This window comes from Ranitomeya imitator, chromosome 5 (genome assembly GCF_032444005.1).
Source record: "Ranitomeya imitator isolate aRanImi1 chromosome 5, aRanImi1.pri, whole genome shotgun sequence".
Classification (NCBI taxonomy): Eukaryota; Metazoa; Chordata; class Amphibia; order Anura; family Dendrobatidae; genus Ranitomeya; species Ranitomeya imitator.
In genome coordinates, this window is record NC_091286.1 from 17640258 (window position 1) to 17666504 (window position 26247).

Genomic DNA, 26247 nt, shown 5'->3' on the forward strand with positions numbered 1-26247 from the left:
CATTATTTACTGATGTGGAGGGAATGCTATGTGTCTACATCACTTAATTTTTGAAACAAGGAGACAGCGCTCTCTGTACCAACATCATGCAAAGGCAGAGACAAGGAGGCAGTACTACCTTTATCTACATTATTTACAGGAAGGTAGTAATACCAGTATCAATAGCATCTACTTTAGGAGACATGGAGGAGTACTGTCTGTGCCTACCAGATTTATGGGGATAGGGCAACAATAGTATCTGTACCAACATAATTTTTCAAGATCCCTGCTTGCAGTCAGTGAATGGCGATACTATTGTTTACTTTCAGATGCTGAAAACCTGTAAAGACCTATTAGTTCTCATAGCTGAGGTTATGGCACAGTTCTATCTGGTGGAGACAACAACAACACAAATCTCTCACCTAAAAACAAAGTGACAGATCTCAGGATTATTCTTCAACTTTTTTGGATCACTTACTGTAAAATTATTAAATCACAGTTTTATCAGCAGGAGATTATCATGAGAGGTATGCCATTAGTCCTCCATATTCATGAGCTCTATATAACTCCGCCTACACCACTGATTGACAGCTTTCTGCCTATGCACAGTGTACATACAAAGCAGCCAATCGGTGCTGTGGGTGCGGTTATGCAGAGCTCAGAATTCAGAGGTCTGCTAGATTTTTAACAGAAAAACTGCGATTATATCAATACTGCATCAAGCAGCCTAGTAAGTGACACATCGTTGGAATCAAGGTCTCTGCCCTTACAATATGTTGCTCTCGGATCGGGTAGGAAAAACCTGGTGACCAATTCCCTGTCAAGGATTATTCCCATCTGCATAGACGAATGGTGGTGTTGGATGGTGCCTGTAATACTTCTGCAACATTTGCAGCTTTTCTCAAGATATTAATACTTTTCCTTTTTCAGCTGCCGGGTCTGCAGTTTGGTCCAGAGTGAGCTTGTTGGCACTGTGCATGTCTGGCCACCGCTGCTAAGGCTGCAGTGGTGGTCGGTCTCCTATGCAACAAGTTTAAAAAAAAAAAAAAAAAAAAAAGTGAATTTTTCAAAAATGACTAAAAATGTTAACAAAAAAGCAAATTCCTAAAGTGTCACTATGCGTCAGTACCGATCTGTGCAGATGGGAGTTAGCCTTAAGGAGCCCAAAATCGATCAATTGGCGAGATACTGAGACCCGGACATTCTACCGTACCGTGGTGTCCACGGCCGTCACTTTCTGCACGGCGATGTGTTTGGCTCTCGGGTCTTCCTTGGATACGATCACACATCCCTCTCCTCCCAAGGTGACCAGGACCAGATGACAACCTTTGGCCAGCAGCAGCGAGCCGGCAGCTCCGGCATCAGAGGCGCTCCTCACCGGGATGCCCGTTAATATCTCTGCCTGCAAATAGAGACCAGACAGGAGGACAATGTCCGTCACCGGATACACCGGAACCAAAGCTTAGGACTATGAGCAGCAGACCCATTAATGATCGGGCAGAGCGTCGGGTCCTCACCTCGCTCTCATTGCAGCAGAAGATGTCGGAGTGCGTGTAGAAGGCAGGGTCTAGATCAGCCATGGCAGGAGCGGGGTTAAAGATCGTCTTCACTGCAGAAAAGAAAAAAAACATGCTCAATGATGCTTTACACTGCAGGCTGTGAGCGGGGGATCTGAGATACAACCGCCCAGGAGAGCAGAGCAGTCACCTACCATCCACGTTAGAGACCCTCCCCATGAATCACTGCTAGAAAAAGATCCAAAATACTATTAATAAACCATGTGTCGGTATTTTAATAGAAAAATACCTTTTTTGTTATTTGTTATTGCTTTCATATATCCCATGGCAGGACAAAATCAGTCTCCTTCCCCCTCTGGCAGCTGACCATTTAGTCTCCGCTTTCTTCACCTGTAGGAAGAATCTTTGATGTACTGCCAAGTACTGTGGAGCCTCCGTCCCTTCCCTGACAACCAGGCAGGAAACTATGTATACTGACTGTCATGAAGGGAGCACAGAATCACTACAAAGAGACCACTGGCACTTGGCTCATTCAGGAGGACGAGACTGAGCATGTGCGACAACCAGCACTAGGTTCATTAGGTGGACAGGACTGAGCATGTGCGACCACCAGCACTAGGTTCATTAGGTGGACAGGACTGAGCATGTGCGACCACCAGCACTAGGTTCATTAGGTGGACAGGACTGAGCATGTGCGACCACCAGCACTGATGGGATGTGCGGATTGCTATACAATGCAAACACCAGGTGGCGCCATAGCATACACATCAGATTCGTAACGGTAAAGTATGAACACAACTTGGCAATGTAATGAATATACCTGTTAGTAGTGCGGTGACCCCTTTAAAACTTGCGCAATGTGTATGGATGGATGTCACGATGTGGTATGAAATATCATAAGTAGTTCTCTTGCTAGCCTGCGTGGGCTAAGCCCCCCTTCTTGGAGTGATACTGCAAATTCCTGGCTTTCCTTCTCAGAGAGTGTGGGGGTTAGGAGAGCCAAAGATATTTACGACCGGCATTTCCTGTGTAAGCTCTTGTTCAGCTATAAGTGAAGTAGAAACTTCGAGGATCCATGAAAGATTCTTTGTTTAGTTTTTGTTAGATATTAGGCAAACGATTTAAGCTAGACATACGAAAATATATATTCTTATTCTCACTCGGTGTACCTACCCATTCCCCGAAACACGGGCTTCTAACTCCGTCTGGTAAAGAAGTAGGGTTTTCTCTGTAAATATGTATCCCAGATAGGACATATTTGATCTCATTAGAATGCTCACGTTAATCCGAGATGATTGATGGGTTTGTTAGAACTATGACGTGTTTTGTAGTGAAGTTATAGAAATTAGAGAAAATAGTTTAAAGTTTAGGCAGAATGTAGAGAGAGGAGGGTCTGGATAAGCCAGCCTTTCTGTGATGTCACAGCCTTAATGTTTTAAGTGTCTGGCAGGCACTGAGGAGTCACTTTCTGCTTGATTTCTTGTTTTCTCCTGGAAGAGCCCTGCACACGTCCAAATGAGCTGGGACATATGGTTGCCTGTCATGCTTTAAACATGTGAGTGTTGCTTTTTCTCATTTATTCCCTTTATGTTATAATTACCCTTGTACATATTTGCAATTGTCTCATTTGTAACTTCTTTATAAAATATTTTTGATAAAGCACTGCCTAATTATTTTTATGGGATATAATATTTAATATTAGTTTGTTCATCCTGCTCTAAACTTACCCTGTCTTCTGAAGGGAAATACGCTACTGTTGTGTTGGGTTAGCTTCGGACCCGTTTAATCGAAGCTGGTGGCAGCGAGAGTGTGCTGACTTTTGGGGTTATGCTGAAGCGACTGCGGCATTGCTAATTATTGTTCCTGCCTGAGTGGGAGTAGTTATCGCGTCGCTGCGGCGTGCCCAATAGCCAGTACATAGCAGGCAGCCTTTCTGGCGACTACTTACCCAGGGTGCAGTACCTAATCTGACCTGAGAGTAAGGGGGCGCCAGAGAGCTGCAAGTGTTAAGTGGAACTGTAAGTGGGATATACATAAATCCCTGCAGTTCGTGGTATATAGAAAAGCAGTGGGATACCTAGAATAAGCCCCTGCTGTAAACTAAGAGGTCAATAGCCCTGTGTGTGTTTTCTCATCACATCGTGGAGTGGAGGGATAACTAAGATAAGCCCCCCTGCACATGTGATAGCCGTCTGTTGGCCTAAAGTCACCTCAATACGTGACGTAGGGGTGACTGTCACGGTGGGAATCCTGACCAATTGGTGACAGCGGTCAGGGGAATCGTGACAATGGATGTATAGAATAATATGCTGCACGTGCACAGTAATGGCAGCTGGGACGTCACTGCGGATCTACCAGGAATGTATGATTAATGAGGGTCCCACCAACATCTGGAGAATGGGGGCCCCAATCTATCATGTGTAAATATTCTTACATTTGCCATAAAGTTTGAGAACAAAAATTCCCTATTAATGAGTTTGTTTTTTTACTCCAATCACATCCAAAGCTGCATTCATAATCTCATGGCTGCTGTGTGGAGGTTGCCCTGGAATTCGCCCTCCTCCAGGCGAGGCTGCCAAAGTAGGCAAATCTTAGGTTAAATACAGTGCAGGAGCGGTAAGATGCCCCCTACTGCAGCGGTAAGATGCCCCCTACTGCAGCGGTAAGATGCCCTTTACTGGAGCGGTAAGATGCCCCCTACTGCAGCGGTAAGATGCCCCCTACTGCAGCGGTAAGATGCCCCCTACTGCAGCGGTAAGATGCCCCTACTAGAGCGGTAAGATGCCCCCTACTGCAGCGGTAAGATGCCCCCTACTGCAGCGGTAAGATGGCCCCTACTGGAGCGGTAAGATGGCCCCTACTGCAGCGGTAAGATGCCCCCTACTGCAGAAGTAAGATGCCCCCTACTGGAGCGGTAAGATGCCCCCTACTGCAGCGGTAAGATGCCCCTTACTGCAGCGGTAAGATGCCCCCTACTGGAGCGGTAAGATGGCCCCTACTGCAGCGGTAAGATGCCCCTCACTGCAGCGGTAAGATGCCCCCTACTGGAGCGGTAAGATGGCCCCTACTGGAGCGGTAAGATGCCCCCTACTGGAGCGGTAAGATGCCCCCTATTGCAGCTGTAAGATTCCCCCTACTGCAGCGGTAAGATGCCCCCTACTGAAGCGGTAAGATGCCCCCTACTGCAGCGGTAAGATGCCCCCTACTGCAGCGGTAAGATGCCCCCTACTGCAGAAGTAAGATGCCCCCTACTGCAGAAGTAAGATGCCCTCACTGCAGCGGTAAGATGCCCCCTACTGGAGCGGTAAGATGCCCCCTACTGCAGCGGTAAGATGCCCCCTACTGGAGCGGCAAGATGCCCCCTACTGGAGCGGCAAGATGGCCCCTACTGCAGCGGTAAGATGCCCCCTACTGGAGCGGTAAGATGCCCCCTACTGCAGCGGTAAGATGTCTCCTACTGGAGCGAGAACAGATAATATGGTTACACCCAGCATTTCCAGGTGCACGGACGGGGTCTGATGATGGAGGGGCTTCAGCTCTACATCCTGTAACCAAGACTCCTACTTCAGAGACGTCGGGGGGCAATCGTGAGCTGAACAGGAGATTTCTTCTGAACACCTGGAATGGCTGAAATATCCTCAATATAAAGAAAGCGAAGCCTGAAGAGCCGCTGATCTGCATAAGTCCTGGCGGCCTCGTGGCCCCGACAACGTGGAGCGCTGATCCCTGCAGCTGGGGCCAATCATTCCCCATCCATCTAATGGAAAATATCTTCAGATTTCCTCAATGAATAACAAATGTCCCATCCGGGAGCGAAGTGAACGCAGCCCGAGACTAGTGCATAAGGAGAACGTGGTAATATCCCCAAAACACGAGGACGGGGTGTGATCTAAGGAAATAATACCGCCAGATCACAGAGAAAGCTCTACTGCTATACTGCAAGATAACTGCTAAAACTTCCCCTATGGACAAGAACATACAGATCGGCCCGAATCCTTGTGATTTCAGCTCTGCAGATCGCTATTTTACCATTTTGGATTTAAAGTGAAATGACAGATACAACTGAAGTGGAGACTTTGAGGTTTAACTAAAGGGGTCAAACAAAAATATCCTGTAAAGCATTTGGGAATTGCAGCCAAAGTCTAATCATTTCATGGACTCAAAAGTAATCGGACAAATTAACGTTACCATAAATAAAATATTCCGTTTTTAACCCTTTGTGGAGAATATTTTGCAGCATTGACAGCCTGAAGTCAGGAGGCCATGGCCGTCACCATTGCTGGTGTCCTCCGGTGTGAGGCTTTACAGAAATGATGACCTGAAGTCTGGAGCCATGAAGTCACCATCGCTGGTGTCCTCCGGTGTGAGGCTTTACAGAAATGATGACCTGAAGTCTGGAGCCATGAAGTCACCATCGCTGGTGTCCTCCGGTGTGAGGCTTTACAGAAACGATGACCTGAAGTCTGGAGCCATGAAGTCACCATCGCTGGTGTCCTCCGGTGTGAGGCTTTACAGAAATGATGACCTGAAGTCTGGAGCCATGAAGTCACCATCGCTGGTCTCCTCCGGTGTGAGGCTTTACAGAAATGATGACCTGAAGTCTGGAGCCATGAAGTCACCATCGCTGCTGTACTCCGGTGTGAGGCTTTACAGAAACGATGACCTGAAGTCTGGAGCCATGAAGTCACCATCGCTGCTGTACTCCGGTGTGAGGCTTTACAGAAACGATGACCTGAAGTCTGGAGCCATGAAGTCACCATCGCTGGTGTCCTCCGGTGTGAGGCTTTACAGAAACGATGACCTGAAGTCTGGAGCCATGAAGTCACCATCGCTGGTGTCCTCCGGTGTGAGGCTTTACAGAAATGATGACCTGAAGTCTGGAGCCATGAAGTCACCATCGCTGGTGTCCTCCGGTGTGAGGCTTTACAGAAATGATGACCTGAAGTCTGGAGCCATGAAGTCACCATCGCTGGTCTCCTCTGGTGTGAGGCTTTACAGAAATGATGACCTGAAGTCTGGAGCCATGAAGTCACCATCGCTGGTGTCCTCCGGTGTGAGGCTTTACAGAAATGATGACCTGAAGTCTGGAGCCATGAAGTCACCATCGCTGGTCTCCTCTGGTGTGAGGCTTTACAGAAATGATGACCTGAAGTCTGGAGCCATGAAGTCACCATCGCTGGTGTCCTCCGGTGTGAGGCTTTACAGAAATGATGACCTGAAGTCTGGAGCCATGAAGTCACCATCGCTGGTCTCCTCTGGTGTGAGGCTTTACAGAAATGATGACCTGAAGTCTGGAGCCATGAAGTCACCATCGCTGGTCTCCTCTGGTGTGAGGCTTTACAGAAATGATGACCTGAAGTCTGGAGCCATGAAGTCACCATCGCTGGTGTCCTCCGGTGTGAGGCTTTACAGAAATGATGACCTGAAGTCTGGAGCCATGAAGTCACCATCGCTGGTCTCCTCTGGTGTGAGGCTTTACAGAAATGATGACCTGAAGTCTGGAGCCATGAAGTCACCATCGCTGGTGTCCTCCGGTGTGAGGCTTTACAGAAATGATGACCTGAAGTCTGGAGCCATGAAGTCACCATCGCTGGTCTCCTCTGGTGTGAGGCTTTACAGAAATGATGACCTGAAGTCTGGAGGCCATGGCCATAACCATCGCTGGTGACCTCCGGTGTGAGGCTTTACAGAAATGATGACCTGAAGTCTGGAGCCATGAAGTCACCATCGCTGGTGTCCTCCGGTGTGAGGCTTTACAGAAATGATGACCTGAAGTCTGGAGCCATGAAGTCACCATCGCTGGTGTCCTCCGGTATAAGGCTGTGTGCACATATTGCGGATTGGGGTGCAGAACTTTCAGCACAAAATCTGCATCTCCTGGCAGAAAACGCAGGTGCAGATTTGATGCATTTTTTATGTGGATTTTGCGCGTTTTTGTTGTGGATTTGCTCTGGATTTTGTGCGGATTTTACCCCTGTGGATTTCTATAATGGAAGGGTGCAGAAACACTGCAGTTCCGCACAAAAGAAGTGACATGCTCCTTCTTTTGATCCGCAGCGTTTTCCATGCGGAATTTTCCACACCATTAGCACAGCATTTTTTTTTTCCTATTGATTTACATTGTACTGTAAATCACTTTGCGGATCTGCAGCGTTTCTGTGCGGAAAAAAACGCTGCAGATCCGCAGTAAATCTGCATAGTGTGCACACAGCCTTAAGGTACCGTCACACTAGACGATATCGCTAGCGATCCGTGACGTTGCAGCGTCCTTGCTAGCGATATCGTCCAGTGTGACAGGCAGCAGCGATCAGGCCCCTGCTGTGCTGTCGCTGGTCGGGGAAGAAAGTCCAGAACTTTATTTCGTCGCTGGACTCCCCGCAGACATCGCTGAATCAGCGTGTGTGACACCGATTCAGCGATGTCTTCACTGGTAACCAGGGTAAACATTGGGTAACTAAGCGCAGGGCCGCGCTTAGTAACCCGATGTTTACCCTGGTTACCATCCTAAAAGTAAAAAAAAACAAACACTACATACTTACCTACCGCTGTCTGTCCTCCAGCGCTGTGCTCTGCTCTCCTCCTGCTCTGGCTGTGAGCGTCGGTCAGCCGGAAAGCAGAGCGGTGACGTCACCGCTCTGCTTTCCGGCCGCTGTGCTCACAGCCAGTACAGGAGGAGTGCAGAGCACAGCGCTGGAGGACAGACGGCTGTAGGTAAGTATGTAGTGTTTGGTTTTTTTTTACTTTTAGGATGGTAACCAGGGTAAACATCGGGTTACTAAGCGCGGCCCTGCGCTTAGTTACCCGATGTTTACCCTGGTTACCGGCATCGTTGGTCGCTGGAGAGCTGTCTGTGTGACAGCTCTCCAGCGACCAAACAGCGACGCTGCAGCGATCCGGATCGTTGTCGGTATCGCTGCAGCGTCGCTAAGTGTGACGGTACCTTTAGGGTTTGTATAATGACAACCTAAAGTCTGGAGGCCATGGCTGTCACCATTGCTGCTTTCCTCTGGTGTTAGGTTTTACAGCAATGATGACCTGAAGTCTGGAGGCCATGGACGTCACCATCACTGGTGTCCTCCTGGGTGAGGCTTTGTAGCAATGATGACCTTAAGTCTGGAGGAAATGGCCATCACCAGCACTGCTTTCAATGCAATGATGCGCTGAAGTATGGAGGCCATGGCTGTCACCATCACTGGTATCCTCCGGTGTGAGGCTTTACAGCAATGATGAAAGGAAATCTGGAGGCCATGGCCATCACCAGTATCCTCCGGTGTGAAGCTTTACAGCAATGATGACCTGAAGTCTGGAGGTCATGGCCTTCACCATCACGGACTTCCTCTGGTGTTAGGTTTTACAGCAATGATGACCTGAAGTCTGGAGCCATGGATGTCACCATAGCTGGTTTCCTCTGGTGTGAGGCTTTGCAGCAATGATGACCTGAGGTCTGGAGCCATGAATGTCACCATAGCTGGTTTCCACTGGTGTGAGGCTTTGTAGCAATGACGGCCTGAGGTCTGGAGCCATGGATGTCACCATTGCTGGTCTCCTCCTGTGTGAGGCTTTGCAGCAATGATGACCTGAGGTCTGGAGCCATGGACGTCATCATAGCTGGTTTCCTCTGGTGTGAGGCTTTGCAGCAATGATGACCTGAGGTCGGGAGCCATGGATGTCACCATTGCTGGTCTCCTCCTGTGTGAGGCTTTGCAGCAATGATGACCTGAGGTCGGGAGCCATGGACGTCATCATAGCTGGTTTCCACTGGTGTGAGGCTTTGTAGCAATGACGGCCTGAGGTCTGGAGCCATGGATGTCACCATTGCTGGTCTCCTCCTGTGTGAGGCTTTGCAGCAATGACGGCCTGAAGTCTGGAGGCCATGGCTGTCATGATCACTGGTGTCCTCCGGTGTGAGGCTTTGTAGCAATGATGACCTGAAGTCTGGAGCCATGGATGTCACCATAGCTGGTTTCCACTGGTGTAAGGCTTTGTAGCAATGACGGCCTGAAGTCTGGAGCCATGGACGTCACCATTGCTGGTCTCCTCTTGTGTGAGGCTTTGTAGCAATGACGGCCTGAAGTCTGGAGGCCATGGACGTCACCATTGTTGTGTTTCCTCCCTTGTGAGGCTTTGCCCACTTTAATGAACGGACTTCAGTTCTCACTTGTTTGTGGCTCTTTCTACTTTGTTTTGTCTTCAGCCTGTGAATGCGGCTCGATGGGCTGAGACGTGGGGATGACTGGGCCATTGCAGAATATTCCCCTTCTTTGCTTTCGCAGGATGTTTTGGGTCATTGTCCATCTGTCCTGTGAAGCACAGTCCAGCCGTGATGCATTTGGGTGAATATGAGCAGAAACTATCGCCCTGTACACACAGGATTCATCCGGCTGCTTCTGTCTTCAGTGACATCAATAACCACAAGTGACCTGATGCCATAGGAAGCCATCACACCGCCTCCACCATGTGTTACACAGGATGTGCTGCGCTGAGGTTCAGGAGCCGCTGCAAACCTTCTCCAGACTTTCTTCTTCCCATCAAGCTGGTACAGGTTGATCTTTTCCAGAACTGGGCTACTTCTTTGGATACTTTTTTTTTATTTATTTTTTTTTTAGAAAGTATAATCTATGGTCTCTACTTTTAAAGGGAACCGGTCACCCCGTTTTTTAAAGATTAGATAAAAATAGTGTGAAATAGGGGCAGAGCTGGGCTTTACATTAGTGCCTTTTTGGTGCCTTTATTCCCCCGGGATGCTGCCGAAATACCTTTGTGAACTGGCCGTTTTGTCCTGTCACTCAAGTTGGTCAGGTCGGATGGGCGTGGTCAAATAGCGGTTCCTCCCCCCTGCTTCTCGGCGTGTCTGTCGTAAACGCAATCTGTGAATCGCACAGATCGCGCTCTTTCTTAGCAGTTGCGCAGTGAATTCGCCTCTGGCGCCTGCGCATTATGCTTTGCCCAACTGTGGGCATAGCATAATTTACATCACTGCGCATGCGCGGGTCGTAACTTTAGCCTGGGTGCCCCGGAAGTGATCATATGGGCATAGTGTTTATCTGGATGCCGGTAAAATTTTCTCAGCCCGAACTGCGAGCGTAAGTTTGGTGCCAAAATTACGCTCGCAGTTCGGGCTGAGAAAATTTTACCGGCATCCAGATAAACACTATGCCCATATGATCACTTCCGGGGCACCCAGTCCATATTAATGTGTAAAATAAAGAATTAAAATAAAAAATATTGATATACTTACCTCTCCGGAGGCCCCTGGACATCACCGCTGGTAACCGGCAGCCTTCTTTGCTTAAAATGAGCGCGTTTAGGGCCTTCCATGATGTCACGGCTTCTGATTGGTCGCGTGCCACTCATGTGACCGCCACGCGACCAATCACAAGCTGCGACATCATTCTCAGGTCCTAAATTCCTAGAATGAGGAGTTTAGGACCTGAGAATGACGTCACGGCTTGTGATTGGTCGCGTGGCGGTCACATGAGCGGCACGCGACCAATCAGAAGCCGTGACGTCATGGAAGGCCCTAAACGCGCTCATTTTAAGCAAAGAAGGCTGTCGGATACCAGCGGTGATGTCCAGGGGCCTCCGGAGAGGTGAGCATATCAATATTTTTTATTTTAATTCTTTATTTTACACATTAATATGGATCCGATACCGATTCCCGATACCACAAAAGTATCGGAACTCGGTATCGGAATTCCGATACCGCAAGTATCGGCCGATACCCGATACTTGCGGTATCGGAATGCTCAACACTAGTTACGACCCGCGCATGCGCAGTGATGTAAATTATACTATGCCCACAGTTGGGCAAAGCATAATACGCAGGCGCCAAATTAGACGTTACTGCGCAGGCGCTAAACACAACGCCAACAGCGGGACTAAATTGCGCAGGGAGACGCAAGAGGTGGGGGAGGAACCGCTATTTGACCACGCCGATCCGACCTGACCTGACCAACTTGAGTGACAGGACAAAACGGCCAGTTCACAAAGGTATTTCGGCAGCCTAACAGGGGAATAAAGGCACCAAAAAGGCACTAATGTAAAGCCCAGCTCTGCCCCTATTTCACACTATTTTTATCTAATCTTTAAAAAACGGGGTGACAGGTTCCCTTTAAGGCTGACTTGCCTCTTATGGTGAACTCTCTGTACTTGCTCTCATGAAGTCTTCTCTTTACTGTAGGCTTAGATTCGGAAACACCGACTTCCTGGAGAGTGTTCTTCACTTGGGAGATGGGGGTGTGAAAGGTTATTTTTCTTCATGTGATGGATTCTGTGATCATCCACCACTGTTGTGTTCCGTGGACGTTCGGATCTTTTTGAATTCCCAGCTCACCAATGGGCTATTTTTTTGCAGAATGTATAAAACTGTAGATTTGGCTGCTTCTAATATTCTAACATATCTGCTTTCTCTCTGATGGATGTCTTCATTTTTCAGCCTAATGATGGTCTCTATCTCTTCCATTGAGAGCTTCTTTGGCCGCATGTTGTGGGTTCTCAGAAACAACTTCTAAATGCAAGTGTCGCACCTGGAATCAGCCCCTGACCTTTTAGCTGTTTAATTGATGACGAATTAACGAGGGAATAACCCATACAGCTCATAAGAATATAACTACTAATAACTACTATAATACTGCCCCCATGTACAAGAATATAACTACTATAATACTGCCCCTATGTACAAGAATATAACTACTATAATACTGCTCCTATGTACAAGAATATAACTACTATAATACTGCCCCTATGTACAAGATTATAACTACTATAATACTGCCCCTATGTACAAGAATATAACTAATATAATACTGCCCCTATGTACAAGAATATAACTACTATAATACTGCTCCTATGTACAGGAATATAACTACTATAATACTGCTCCTATGTACAAGAATATATCTACTATAATACTGCCCCCATGTATAAGAATATAACTACTATAATACTGCCTCTATGTACAAGAATATAACTACTATAATACTGCCCCTATGTGCAAGAATATAACTACTATAATACTGCCCCAAGTTGATAAATTATACATTTGAGTCTCACATGAAGTTCCGTGTGATTTGCAGACATTGATCATCTCACCTCCGCTCTTGTGCGCCATTCTCAGGGCCAGGAGCGACACTTCGGGGCTGATCTCCAGCTGGCACACCATGACCCGGGCTCTGGTTATAGCTTCTGATGCTTTTGTTAGATCTTCTGAATTTAGTAAGAGATTTGCCCCAGCAACAATAACAATGGCGTTCTGTCCTGCAGGAGACAGATCATGGCGACAGTCCGGTCAGCGAGAATCTAACAAATCCTGGATGTCAGCTGTTTATCAATCACCCCCATTACTAAGACCCCTGAGAGTGCATATGATGTAAACAGGGGTGACAGTGGGGGGATTCGAGATCTGTTTTGAGTGTTTTTGTGGATTCGGGTGGAGCTTAACCCCTTCACGATGGGACAATTGTTTAGTTTCTACACTTTCATTTGTTCCTTGCTTCCGACAGCCATAACTTTTGTATTTTTCCATCGCCATATTGGGACCTGTTTTTTGGGGGGAAACCAGGCAATGTTACCTTGTAGCTGGTGGGGTGATAAGTAAGGAATTTAAAGGGAAGGTCCTATTAAAGTACAGATGATGAATGTGTGCCTGGTAGTTGGGACCCACACCAATCCTGAAAACAAGGGTCCCAAAATTCCATTTACACGTGGAGCAGTAGTGAGCATGTGCGACCACTGCTTCAATCACTAGTGCTGGTTTGCACATGCTCACTACTGCCCCAGGATCGGTGCCGCGGTCTCGCTGGACAATATTCCCCACGTGTACTAACTGTGATTATGATCTCTGCTTGCTGTTAGTGAATGGAACCTGACCGAATACTTAATATTCGCAGCTGAGAGTCTATACGACGCTCTGTGAGCCTAAACCCGTCTGATACATTGTAGCAAACTCTGACGTATGCAGCTCTCAGAGGATTGTCTAGACTGGACACAATTGTGCCGAACCCTCAGCTGTGAAGTCATATACATCATTTTCCTGTATATGTCGCTTTCTGTTCTCAGGGATAAAGTTTTCACCTTCTGCGTTCACGATAATGGATGCGGCTCCGGTGGCGGCTGCTCCGGTCTGAAATGCGAAATCTGCGAGAGAATAAAAAAATGTGATCACGGCGCAGACACGTGACTCTGCCGTGTGATGGGGACGCTCTGGACACGGATAATCACAGAAATATTACACCCTGCGTCTGAGGTCCCTCCAGAAATCCTGCACCGATCACATCAGTAGGGAGAATCGTGCCAAGAGAAAAGGTAAAAAATCGTGTGATGCTGATTGGGAACAGGTGTGGAGCGGAGCGGAGAGGGCAACAAGCGCGGAAGAGAGGGCGGTGTGCAGAAGAGAGGGCGGCGCGCGGAAGAGAGGGCGGCGCGCGGAAGAGAGGGCGCCGCATGGAAGAAAGGGCGGCGTGCAGAAGAGAGGGCGGCGTGCAGAAGAGAGGGCGGCGTGCAGAAGAGAGGGCGGCGTGCAGAAGAGAGGGCGGCGTGCAGAAGAGAGGGCGGCGTGCAGAAGAGAGGGCAGCGCGCGGGAAGAAAGCGCGGTTAGGGTAGGGTACCTCCAGCTTTGTCACCATGTAGCTCTCAGTCTCTTACCTTCCACAAGTTCAGCACACTCCTCTCCTGAAATACTCTGCACTGCTGGGGTACCCCGCTTCGTCACTATGGAGCTCTCGATCTCTGACCTCTCATAAGATCAGCACACTCTTCTCCTGAAATACTCTGTACTGTAGGGTACCTCGCTTCGTCACTATGGAGCTCTCAGTCTCTGACCTCTCACAAGATCAGCACACTCCTCTCCTGAAATACTCTGTACTGTAGGGTACCCCGCCTCGTCACTATGTAGCTCTTCCATCTCTGACCTCTCACAATATCGGCACACTCCTCTCCTGAAATACTCTGTGCTGTAGGGTACCCCGCTTCGTGACTATGCAGCTCTCGATCTTTGACCTCTCACAAGATCAGCACACTCCTCTCCTGAAATACTCTGTACTGTAGGGTACCCCGCCTCGTCACTATGTAGCTCTTCCATCTCTGACCTCTCACAAGATCGGCACACTCCTCTCCTGAAATACTCTGTGCTGTAGGGTACCCCGCCTCGTCCACTATGTAGCTCTCAGACTCTGACCTCTCACATGATCAGCACATTCCTCTCCTGAAATACTCTGTGCTGCTGCTGGCGTTCTTTTTCACTCTGTAACTCTCCCTCTAACCTCCCACACAATCTGCACCCCACTCTCCTTAGATGCTCTGTGTTGCCGATGATCCTGCTCTTTCCACAAGATCAGCACTCTTGTTCCTTAAATACTCTGAGCTGCTGGAGACAATGTTCCTTTTACGGTGTAATTTTATGGAGAGGTGTATACCACTGGCGACATCAGCGCGGTGGTCCGCCGCGATCACATGACCGAGAGCGATGGACAACACACCAGCAAATAGAGGAGCAAAAATCCACTAATCACTCCCATCATTTCCAGTATGGCGTCAGATGAGCACCCCGACTGTGTAAACCTGGGCAGATCGTGGGCAGTAACTCTGCTACCTGTGCAGACACCGTTCTTCCTGAAGTTTTCAATATAGTTGTTCCCAAAAGAGTCGTCACCGACCTGAAACCAGAGAGAGATCTGGATGAGACATTTGGAAATCGCCACTGTGTAACATGCACTTTATAAAACCTCCGCTTGCTGTCACAAAATAGAAACATTAATCCATATAACGAGTCCTAGCCGAAGCAGCGCTGACTAGGCGGACACCGGAGCTTCTCTTCAGTTCCTCGGTTATTCCTCCTGTAAACGCCGAGTGTTACCCTTCACCTTGTTACATTGATGTGACGTTCCGTTATAAAACGTCATTGATACATTTCTAGGAGGAATAACAGAGTAATGACAATGCAGAGGCCTCAGAATCTGCCCTTGTGGAAGAAAGGTAAAAACATTTTAACTGAAAGTCCTAATTTTGTTGTAATCTGAGTAGGAAAAGGGGTTGCTCCAATGTGTGAGATTTGGGGATTTCTGTGGGGTCTTACTGAGGCTTTGGCGAGGTCTAAGGTTCCAAATTTTGGACTTCAGAATATCGGTAAGCATTAGGTAGAAGATCGGTTTATTTTTTCTCCCCTAGTATTGACCTAAATGGTGATGAGCTGCAGTACCAGACATGGCCAGACACTGGGACAGATGTGGCGCTGTTTCTGACAAACCTTCTGTACTTATCCCAGACCTCCCCTTTAATTCCACATTCCTGACATGGTTGTGTGGCTCTGGTGTGAGGTCACGGTGTAAGAACGGCAGTGATTCAGAGGGATAATATGTGGAGGAGACAGTTACTTAGCGGAGGGCTCAGGGTTTATTTAGTCCCGGTACTGAAGGAATTTCCTTTGGGACACTAAGGAATCACGTGCGGATTGTAAGATTCCGAGGACGAGTGCTCGGACATTGCGTTACCTTGCAGACCGAGGTGGTGCGAGACCGACATTGCGTTACCTTGCAGACCATGGCGGTGCGGGACCCCAGGCGAGACGCTTGGATGCACTGATTCGCGCCTTTGCCCCCGAAACCTATGAAAAACTTGCTCCCGTGTATGGTCTCTCCGGCTCGGGGCAGACGAGGGGTAATGCTGTGGAAACATCAATATTAAAATGCTGATAAATTGGGTGACACACTGCTGACACTGTGCGGCACAAAGGAGACACAAGATGGGAAGTCAGTGGTCCCTGGAGAGGGAACAGTCGTCCTACCGAGACCCCCCAGGGCTCTCCTGATCATTAGTCCGGATGAGACACCGCGCCGGACCCACTCATTGGCGATGTCGGCGGGTTCGCAGAGCTCTGCCCCAGTGACCATGGATCACCGACTTCCCTGAGGGATCCTGAAATCTTACTTAAACTCAGTAATGATTGCAAAAGTTTTATAACTTCCTAATATACTTTGTGGACGATCATGGATTTTGCTCTTTTTTTTAATCTGGAGAAAATAAAATGGTTTTTAGGGTATGTGGAAATGGCGACTTTGTCAGGTGGATCCCTCCTGAAAAAGTGTTACAATGGCGAAACATAAAGTGAACTTTGTGCCCAGAGAAGTAACGACGACCCTGTGCTGCGTTTTTTTACCGCGATGCTTTTTTTTGCGGAAAAAAACGCATCATGTGCACAAAACATGCAGAATTCATTCAAAATGATGGAATGCATATTCTATGCTTTTTTTTTGCGGTTTTATAGCGTTTTTATCGCAAAAAATACGGAAAAAAAACGCGAAAAATCAGCACAGCCTAAGTACTGCAGATTGGCAGCATGGTGTCGCCTCTGAAGCCGGGTGTACGTTACCCCAGATGTCAGGTCCTTGTGCTCCGAGAGGAGTCTGGTAGCTGCTCAATCTCAGAGAGAACAGAAGCCGTCGGCCGAGCAGCCAGTTACCTAATGTGTAAGTGGGACCTTTAAGAATTATTGATCAGATTTTGCAAAGTTATGAATCTTTGTAAAATACTCCACCACCTTATTCACTTCCCTTTCTCTCTCACACACAGTAAGAAGCGCAGAAAGTGCTGCTTTATCCGCCTAGTTAATGCTCTTTTACAAGCCGCTTTGACCTGCTGCTCTAGTAAGGATCCGTAAACAGATTCTCCCTGTGCGAGCCTGGGAGACGGGAGCAGAGAAGGGGGAGAGAGGACGGATTTTTACTAGCGCTGCGGTATAAAGCAGCTACTAAAATGCCATGAATTGGGCAGATAGGACTTTCAGCTATTTTGGGAGAGAACAATGTAATAAAATAGATTACATAGATTCAGAACTTTGCAAAGGCGGATTGATAATTAAATAGTTAAATAAAAAAGTTTGGATATTCTATAAGAATGCCCAAATAAAAAAATGTCATGTCTTCCAGAAGTATATGAGAAAAATAATTATATAAACGAAAAATCTATGCAAATATAAAACAGAAGAAACAAAACAAAACTTGGTGTAAAACAGACACAACAAAAATCTAGACATAGTAAATCACCAAATGACAGTAATAAACCAGAGAAATAAGTCACCAGGTATTCAGGGTGTATCGCGAAAGTATGAAAACAAAAACAACACTCCCCAAATTCTCTTTTTCTCCCTCTACATCACAAACAAATGAAATGACAGTAATGTGTACGTGCTGCCTAGACAGCGCCGAAAATAAAACAATTTCTCCCATATAAAAAAAAAAGCCTCGTACAGACATGTAAGCGGAACAGTAAAAAAAAAGCCCTGGCATCAGATCAAGAGGATTCAACTGTAGCAAACCCCCAGCAGTGAGACATATTACATCTGTACAGGTCTTACAACCTTTGGAAATGAATGAGAATGGTCACTGATCATTTTTATCTTCCATGGCGCCAACATACTCAGCAACGCTGTACACTACAGATGGGCCAGTCTAAAGTGCGTTTTTGGACCATGCTTAAAACTGTGGGTATTGGGAAGTAATCAAATTGTCCAGGGTAATGCATTGCAGAAATTGGTGCAGCGCGTGGGAAGTCTTCGAATAATTGAGGATGTTAGTCTTAGGTCAAGGGTACGGTAGTAGACAGATGAGGTAGAAGATGTGGTGCTGAAGCGTTGAACGTTTTGTGGGTGAGTGACGAGTTTCTACTGAACTCTGTAGCACATGGGCAACCAGTGTAATGACTGGCACAGGATAGGAGCATCGGTGTAGCTGCTGGACAGGAATATGATCCTGGCTGCTGCATTCAGGACAGATTGGAGAGGAGAGTGTTTATTAAGAGGGAGGCCAATCAGTAGAGAGTGGCGTAACGACTGTGGTCGCGCTGCGGCTGTGCTCGCCGACGACAGCCACTACTTCAGCTGGATGTGCATCCTTGGACGCACATCCAGTTGAAGTGTGTTGCAGCTAAGTTCGTGCGCAGCAATACATGCTACCGGCCAATCAGAGCCCAGCAGCTGACGTCAGCATACATGTGACGTCATGTGCGCCCGTCGCTTGAACGCTTAAGTCAGCTGCCGGCCTCAGAAGACGGAGACGCGCATCAGGGCAATGGGGAGGGAAGGAGAGTAGGAAGTTTGCCTTTTTTTTTTATATGCAGAATGGGGGGCACACAGACATATATACCATGATGTTGGGTGGGGGAGCATATACCATGATATTGGGGGGGGGGGGGGGGAATACATATCAGGATGGAGCCCAGGATGAGGGAACACATAACAGGCTGAAGGGATGTAAATTCCAGGATGGGAGACGGACATACCAGGATGATAGGGGGACTGAAACACTACAGGGGCCCATACATCTGACTAACATGCAGGGAAAGGGCCCAGGTCCAAATTTTGCACCGGGGCCCATCGGACTCTAGTTACACCACATGTAAAGCACCATGGAATAAATGGCGCTATGATAATAAATATAATTATAATAATAATAGAGTAGAAAGTTGCAATAGTCCAGATGAGAATGAGTAAGAGACAGTAAGAGGTTTTGCAGAGTCAAAGGTAAAAAAAGGTTGAATTCTAGAGATGTTTTTGAGATGTAGAGGACATGAACGAGTGATCAGATGTGGGGGGTGAAGGAAAGATCTGAGTCAAATATGACAACAAGACCAGTGTGCTGCAGGGGAGTAATGGTAGAGCCACACACGGAGATGGCAATATCGGGCACAGGTAGGTTAGCGGAAGGAGGAAACACGAGGAGTTCAGGTTTTGATGAATATTGCCACGAATATATCTATGAAAGTGTGGGAAGTTTGGGAGTTTGGAGGTGAAAGGCCGAGAGGAGATTAGAGATAAAAGGTGAGTGGCAGATGGGGAGAGGGACTACTAAACACTAGTGGGTTACTGAGAAATGTGCTTTAGCCTCGGCAACAAGAGTAGTGCTGGGGTGAATGGGCGAAACGGAAAAAATAAAAAGCAGAATTCTGCCATAAAACACTGCAGCGTGGAAACACTGGTAATTGTGAAACTTTTCATCTCAGGTAAAAGCTTTGTAAGACCAGATTCCACCTCCAGTCCCGAGAGCTAATACTCTGTAACATAAAAGGTGCATTAACCTCCTCGGGGCCATTTTAAAGATTGGGAAGTGATTAGTGGGGTATTGTCTTCTGCCTGCGCCGGTGGGGAGACTCTGCACATTGTGACCCTGCGCTGAACTGCGCTCATCAGATCTGCCAACTTAGAGGATTCCTGCTTCCAATAAAGAGCTCAGAAGTTCCCACCTGCTCTTTGTTTAATGAGTTTTTACACAAAAAAAAAAATAATTGTGGGAATGTCGGCCCCTATAGAGGGTGGCAGAAGCGAGCCCCTCCATGTGTATGAGAACGAGGTGTCCATAGGGTGAAGCCTGAGCGCTCTGTGTCCAGACAGCGCCCCCGGCAGCTCCCGCGCTCTCCCCCAGCACACCTTCATGTGGCGTTTGCAGGATGATCCCCCTTCCATTTTCTGATTCTCCACCATTCATTCTTCTTTGCCAACCCCACAAATATCCCATAAATCCAAAATCTGAATGATCCCAGAACCCCAGCTGCCGGCCACGGTTTGAGTCCCAGTTGGCTCCTCGTCACTCCTGATTTTATCTCCTCGACTTCCAGGAGCTAGAACTTGATTGATAGAGTTGTCGGGGTTCGTTCTTTTTATCATCGCCATTTTGGAGTCCAAACAACTTTGATATATTTTTATTTCACTTTTTGGGAGGCAAAGTGAAAATTATATGGCAACTCGGCTAATCTGATGTTCCCAGGAGAGGATAAATATTACGATATGTTGTTCGTTCAGACAGTGATAAATACAAGGTTCATTTTTTTTAGATTTTACTTACCTTTTAAGAAAAGGTCAGGAGCTGAGGGTCCAAGGCCGCCCCATGAAAACACATAGCATTATCCTTGTCCCTCATCTGTACAGGGGGCACAATGCAGTCAGGGGGCAACGTCCTCCTGGAATCACCAAAGCCAGACTCCTCCATCAGACGCAGATAGAGGAGTGTGATCCGTCACTGCACATAACCCGTCTCCTCCAGAGTCCAGTGGTGGCGGCTTTACACCGTCCGGCGCTCGGCATTGTGCTTGGTGACGTACGGCTGCATGAAGCTACATGGCAGCGAAGCTCCCAGCGAGGGCGCAGTGTCTGTGCTGATACCAGAGGACATCTGGACTCTGCAGCTACGGGGTCAGCAGAGCGGTGGTGACTTTTCTGTCCTCTGCCCCCGGCTCTGTAACATTACGGGGTCTCCACTTCTTGGCTGAGTTGCTGCGGTTCCTTCCACTTCTCAATAACATCACTCACAGGTGATGGCAGAAGATTCCGGAGGAGAAAATGTCATGGACAGACTTGTTCCCCAAGTGGTTCCTATTACAGGACCGCGCTGGTATCCGTGAGCTCTGAGGGCATGGCGAATGTTATATACTGGGGGCCGGAGGTTCAAATATTAAGATGTACGGCCCAGTACTTCTACATATACATACACACGTGGTCAAAATTGTTGGTCCCCCTCGTTTAATGACAGAAAAACCCACAATGGTCACAGAAATAACTGGAATCTGACAAAAGTAATAATAAATAAAAGATCTATGAAAATGAACAAATGAAAGTCCGACATTGCTTTTCAGACAGGCTTCCACAGAATTTAACAAAAAAAATAAAACATGAAATAGGCCTGGACAGGGGAACCAACAATTTTGACCACGTGTGTACAAAAAATATATATACAGGATATATACATATACACACACAACCGTTCAAAAGTTTAGGGTCACTTAGAAATTTCCTTTTTCCAATGAAGCCAACATTAAATGTTTCAGAAATACACTCTATACATTGTTAAAGTGATAAATGACTATCCTAGCTGCAAACGTCTGGTTTAATGCAATATCTTCATAGGTGTATAGAGGCCCATTTCCAACCATCACTCCAGTACTTTGGCACTTTGTGTTTGCTAACTGTGTAAGAAGGCTAATGAATGGTTAGAATACCCTTGAAAACCCTTGTGCAAGTATGTTAGCACAGCTGAAAACAGTTTGGCTGATTAGAGAACCTATAAACCTGACCTTCCTTGGAGCTAGTTGAGAATCTGGAGCATTACATTTGTTGGTTCCATTAAACTCTCAAAATGGCCAGAAACTAAGAGCTTTCATGTGAAACTCGACAGTCTATTCTTGTTCTTAGAAAAGAAGGCCAAGAAACTGAAGGTTTCCTACAACGGTGTGTACTACTCCCTTCAGAACAGAGCACAGACAGGCTCTAACCAGAGTAGTTAAACAGAAACACGACTTCGATCAGCATGATAGATACCATCCCAAGAACTCAAAAGAGTGGATATGAAAAGCGTAATACCGCTGGTAACGATACAGGACAAAATATATGGACCGGTCGGTAGTACAAAATAGAAAACGAGTGGGGTTGAGCCTACGTTGGGTGGGGTGCGGGGAGGTGGGAGGCGGAACTCATAAAACGGAGCAAAGTATAATCCTGACTTGTAAATGTACTGCAGCTTACCATAAAGTAAAGTGCAGAATCTCATTTCCTTCCCCATTTTCCCTCTTTTATGTCCCCCCCATGTTCTTGTCTCGTCATATCTGTATTTTCGAATTTGAGTTAGTATATGTATGGTTTTTCCTCTTTGTTTAGATTTAAGCTTATTGAACTCCCTTGTAAGGGAATCTGTTGTTCAATTGCTGTGTTATTGAAAATAAAAAGTTATTGAAACTAAAATAGAAAAAGAGGAGTACATAATCCCATCAGACTTAGAAACAGTGATTGTAGAAAAGTATAAGAATGGTAATTACCTCCGATGAGATGTGAGGCAGTTCATGTGTACTATACTTGTGCATTGGAACAGGTTTGTTTCCTGTTGTGAGTTCTGTTTTTGGGCTCCCTCTGGTGGTTACTGATGGTACTGGGTGACTTGTCTTTCCTGGGTCTCTGGGTTCCACCTGTTCCATCAGGATATGGGAGTTTCCTATTTAACCTGGCTTTGCTCTGGCTTTCCTCGCCGGTTATCAATGTATCCAGTGTGTCTTGTTACCTCTGCTCCCTGCTCCTAGAACCTTCTGGTCAAGCTAAGTTTGGATTTTCCTGTTTTGGTGTTTTGCTTTATTTGGTTTTTTAGTCCAGCCTGCAGATATGCGATTCTCTGCTGCTGGTTGCTCTAGTGGGCTGAAATTGCTCCTCATGTACCATGAGTTGGCACATGAGTTCAAGTAATTTCAGGATGGTTTTTTGAAGGGTTTTTCGCTGACCGCGCAGTTCACTTTTGTATCCTCTGCTATCTAGCTTTAGCGGGCCTCATTTTGCTGAAACTGTTTTCATACTGCGTATGTGCTTTCCTCTCATTTCACCGTCATATGTGGGGGGCTGCTATTTCTGTGGGGTATTTCTCTGGAGGCAAGAGAGGTCTGTGTTTCTTCTAATAGGGGAAGTTAGATCTTCGGCTGGAGCGAGACGTCTAGGATCATCGTAGGCACGTTCCCCGGCTACTTTTATTTGTGTGTTAGGTTCAGGGTCGCGGTCAGCTCAGGTTCCATCGCCCTAGAGCTTGTTTGTATCTGTGCTTGTCCTTTAGTGATCCCCTGCCATTGGGATCATGACAGTTTCCCTTTTGATATTTTATATTCCCTTCAGTTAACACATGTGGTATACATTCAATACACCCCCTGGGTGGGATGTGGGTGGCCTTGGTCCCCTGGCTCCGTGCGTCCTCGGTGCAGTCACACAACTTTGCGGTATTTTTGTACGTCATGCGGCGTCCTGCCCTCACCTGTTTGTTATATTTTAATAAATGAAGATTATTTATATATTGCTACTTGTGGACTTTTTGGTCGTTTTTTGAGGTCTTTCTCTGACCCACTCCTCTTTTTCTAACCAGAGTAGAAAGAGAAGTGGGAGGCCGCGCTGCACAACCGAGCAACAAGACTAGTACATTAGAGTCTGTAGTGTGAAAAATCGACACCTCACAGGTCCTCAACTGGCAGCTTCATTAAATAGTACACGCAAAACGCCAGTGTCAACATCTACAGTGAAGAGGCGACTCCGGGATGCTGGCCTTCAGGGCAGAGCGGCAAAGAAAAAGCCATATCTGAGACTGGCTAATAAAAGGAAAAGATTAATATGGGCAAAAGAACACAGACATTGGACAGAGGAAGATTGGAAAAAGTGTTATGGACAACGAATCCAAGTTTGAGGTGTTTAGATCACACAGAAGAACATTTGTGAGACGCAGAACTGAAAATATGCTGGAAGAGTGCGTGACGCCATCTGTCAAGCATGGTGGAGGTAATGTGATGGTCTGGGGTTGCGTTGGTGCTGGGAGATTTGTATAAGGTAAAAAGGATTTTGAATAAGGAAGGCTATCACTCCATTTTACAACGCCATGCCATACCCTGTGGACTGCGCGTGATTGGAGCCAATTTCATCCTACAACAGGACAATGACCCAAAGCACACCTCCAAATTATGCAAGTACTATTCAGGGAAGAAGCCGGCAGCTGGTATCTATCTGTAATGGAGCGGCCAGCACAGTCACCAGATCTCAGCACCATTGTGGGAGCAGCTTGACCGTATGGTGCCAAAAAAAGTGCCCATCAGCCAAACCAACTTGTGGAGGGGCTTCTGGAAGCATGGGGGGAAACTTCTCCAGAATTACCTCCGCAAATTAACTGCTACAATGCCAAAGGTCTGCAATGCTGGAATTGCTGCAAAGGGAGCAAAGATTGAAGGAGAAAATTATTATTTAAAATAAAAATCTTTTTTTTTTGCACCTTGTCAATGTCTGGACTAGATTTTACATTCATTTGGCAACTCATTTAATAAAAGTATGAGTTATCATGGAAAACAATTGTCTGGGTGACCCTTAACTTTTGAACGGTAGGGTATATATACATACATACATACACACGCCAGGTCAGTATATAGCACCTGAATCTTCTGTCCCCAAATTTCTGAATGTCCAAGCTTCATGTACTGCACAATAATGCCACTAATATTAGGCACATATAATGCATGAGTGCTGTTTTCCGCAGTATCACAATATATTCAGTGTTTAATAAGTATGTGATCACAACCACAACCTCAGTAAACCCGCAGCAGCACACACATATACAGGCAGCATTGCCCTTAGTGCAGTAATTGTGCTACTGGCTGCTGCACAGCTACGGTCTCGTCTGAACAAACCCTCTATACAGTCATGGCCGAAAGTGTTGGCACCCGTGAAATTGTTCCAGAAAATAGAAGTATTTCTCATAGAAAATGATTACAATTACACATGTTTTGTTACACACGTTTATTTCCTTTGTGTGTATAGGAACAACAAAGAACATAAAAAAGGCAAATTGGACATAATTTCACACAAACCCGCCAAAATGGGCCGGACAAGATTGTCGGCACTCCCAACTAAATATTTGCTTGCACCCTTTTAAAATAAATAACTGCAATGAATCGCTTCCTATAACCATCCACAAGCTTCTTACACCTCTCAGCTGGGATTGTGGACGACTCTTCTTTAGTAAACTGCTTTAGGTCTCTCATATGTGAAGGCGTCTTCTCCCAACAGCAATTTCAAAATTTCTCCACATGTGATCAATGGGATTTAGATCCGGACTCATTGCTGACCACTTCAGAACTCTCCAGTAGGGATGAGCGAACCCTTGGAAGTTCGGGTTTGTCGAGTTCTACCAAATTTTAGAGTACCCGAACTTCAACCCCATAGAAATCAATGGTGACCTAACTTTGCAGCTTAAAAAACAAAACAAAAAACAAAACAAAAAAAAAAAAAAAACACACGCCCTACTGCCCGGACTCCCAAACTGTAAAACGGCTTCCAGGAGATGTCCATCTTCAGAGTTCAGCACTTTACTTTTCGGGTTCGCTCATTTATACTCTCCAGTTATTTACTTCCATCCATTTCTGGGGGCTTCTTGAAACATATTTGGAGTTATTATCCTGCTGAAAGACCCATGACCTAGGACGCAAACCCAGCTTTCTACCACTGGGCACTACATTGCCACCCTAAATCCATTGGTAATCTTTAGATTTCATGATGCCTTGCACACAGTCAAGGCACCCAGCACCAAGACAGCCAGAAAACATCTTTGAACCTCCACCATACTTGATTGTGGGTAATGTGTTCTTTTTTTTGTAGGCCTCATTCACTTTTCCGTAAACAGTAGTGTGATGTGCTTTACCGAAAAGCTCTACCTTGGTCTTATCTGTCCACAATACACTTTCCCAGAAGGATTCTGGCTTATTCATATACATTTTGGCAAACACAGTCTAGCTTTTTATGTCTGTGTCAGCAGTGGGGTCCTCCTGGGTCTCCTGCCCTAGTGTTTCATTTCATTCAAATGTTGACAAATATTTTGCACTGACCCCTAAGCCTGCGGGAAAGCCTGAGTTTCTTTGGACCTTCAATGGTGCTGCCTATCCCCCATCCGGACTATCCTGCGTTAAGATCTTTAATGGGTTGTAAACTTTTTGATTATGTTGCTCACTATAGACAAACGAGCATAAAGATCTCTGTAGATAGTCAATATTTTTAAACAATTTTGGTTCAAGTCCTTAGACAGTTCTCTTCTCCTCTCTCTGTTCTCCATGCTTAGTGTGGCACACACAGACACACAATGCAAAGACTGAGTCAACCGATTTCCTTTTATCTGGTTTCAAGTGTGATTTTCATATTGCCCACACCTGTTACTTGCCACGGGTGAGTTTGAACGTACATCACGTTTGAAGCAAAGTTGTTTACCCACAA

At 46.6% G+C, this 26247-nt stretch overlaps 1 protein-coding gene across 1 annotated transcript in view; it reads right to left on the minus strand.

Moving 5' to 3' along the window:
- Positions 1–26247, minus strand: part of RBKS (ribokinase) — a 65372-nt gene that overhangs the window by 20534 nt on the left and 18591 nt on the right. Inside the window, exons 3-8 of the mRNA XM_069768339.1 lie at positions 16022–16154; positions 15085–15148; positions 13569–13631; positions 12588–12752; positions 1497–1588; positions 1193–1381 (exon numbers count right to left, since the gene is read on the minus strand). Coding sequence (XP_069624440.1) covers positions 1193–1381; positions 1497–1588; positions 12588–12752; positions 13569–13631; positions 15085–15148; positions 16022–16154 — 706 coding nt within the window. The remainder of the gene's footprint in view (positions 1–1192; positions 1382–1496; positions 1589–12587; positions 12753–13568; positions 13632–15084; positions 15149–16021; positions 16155–26247) is intronic.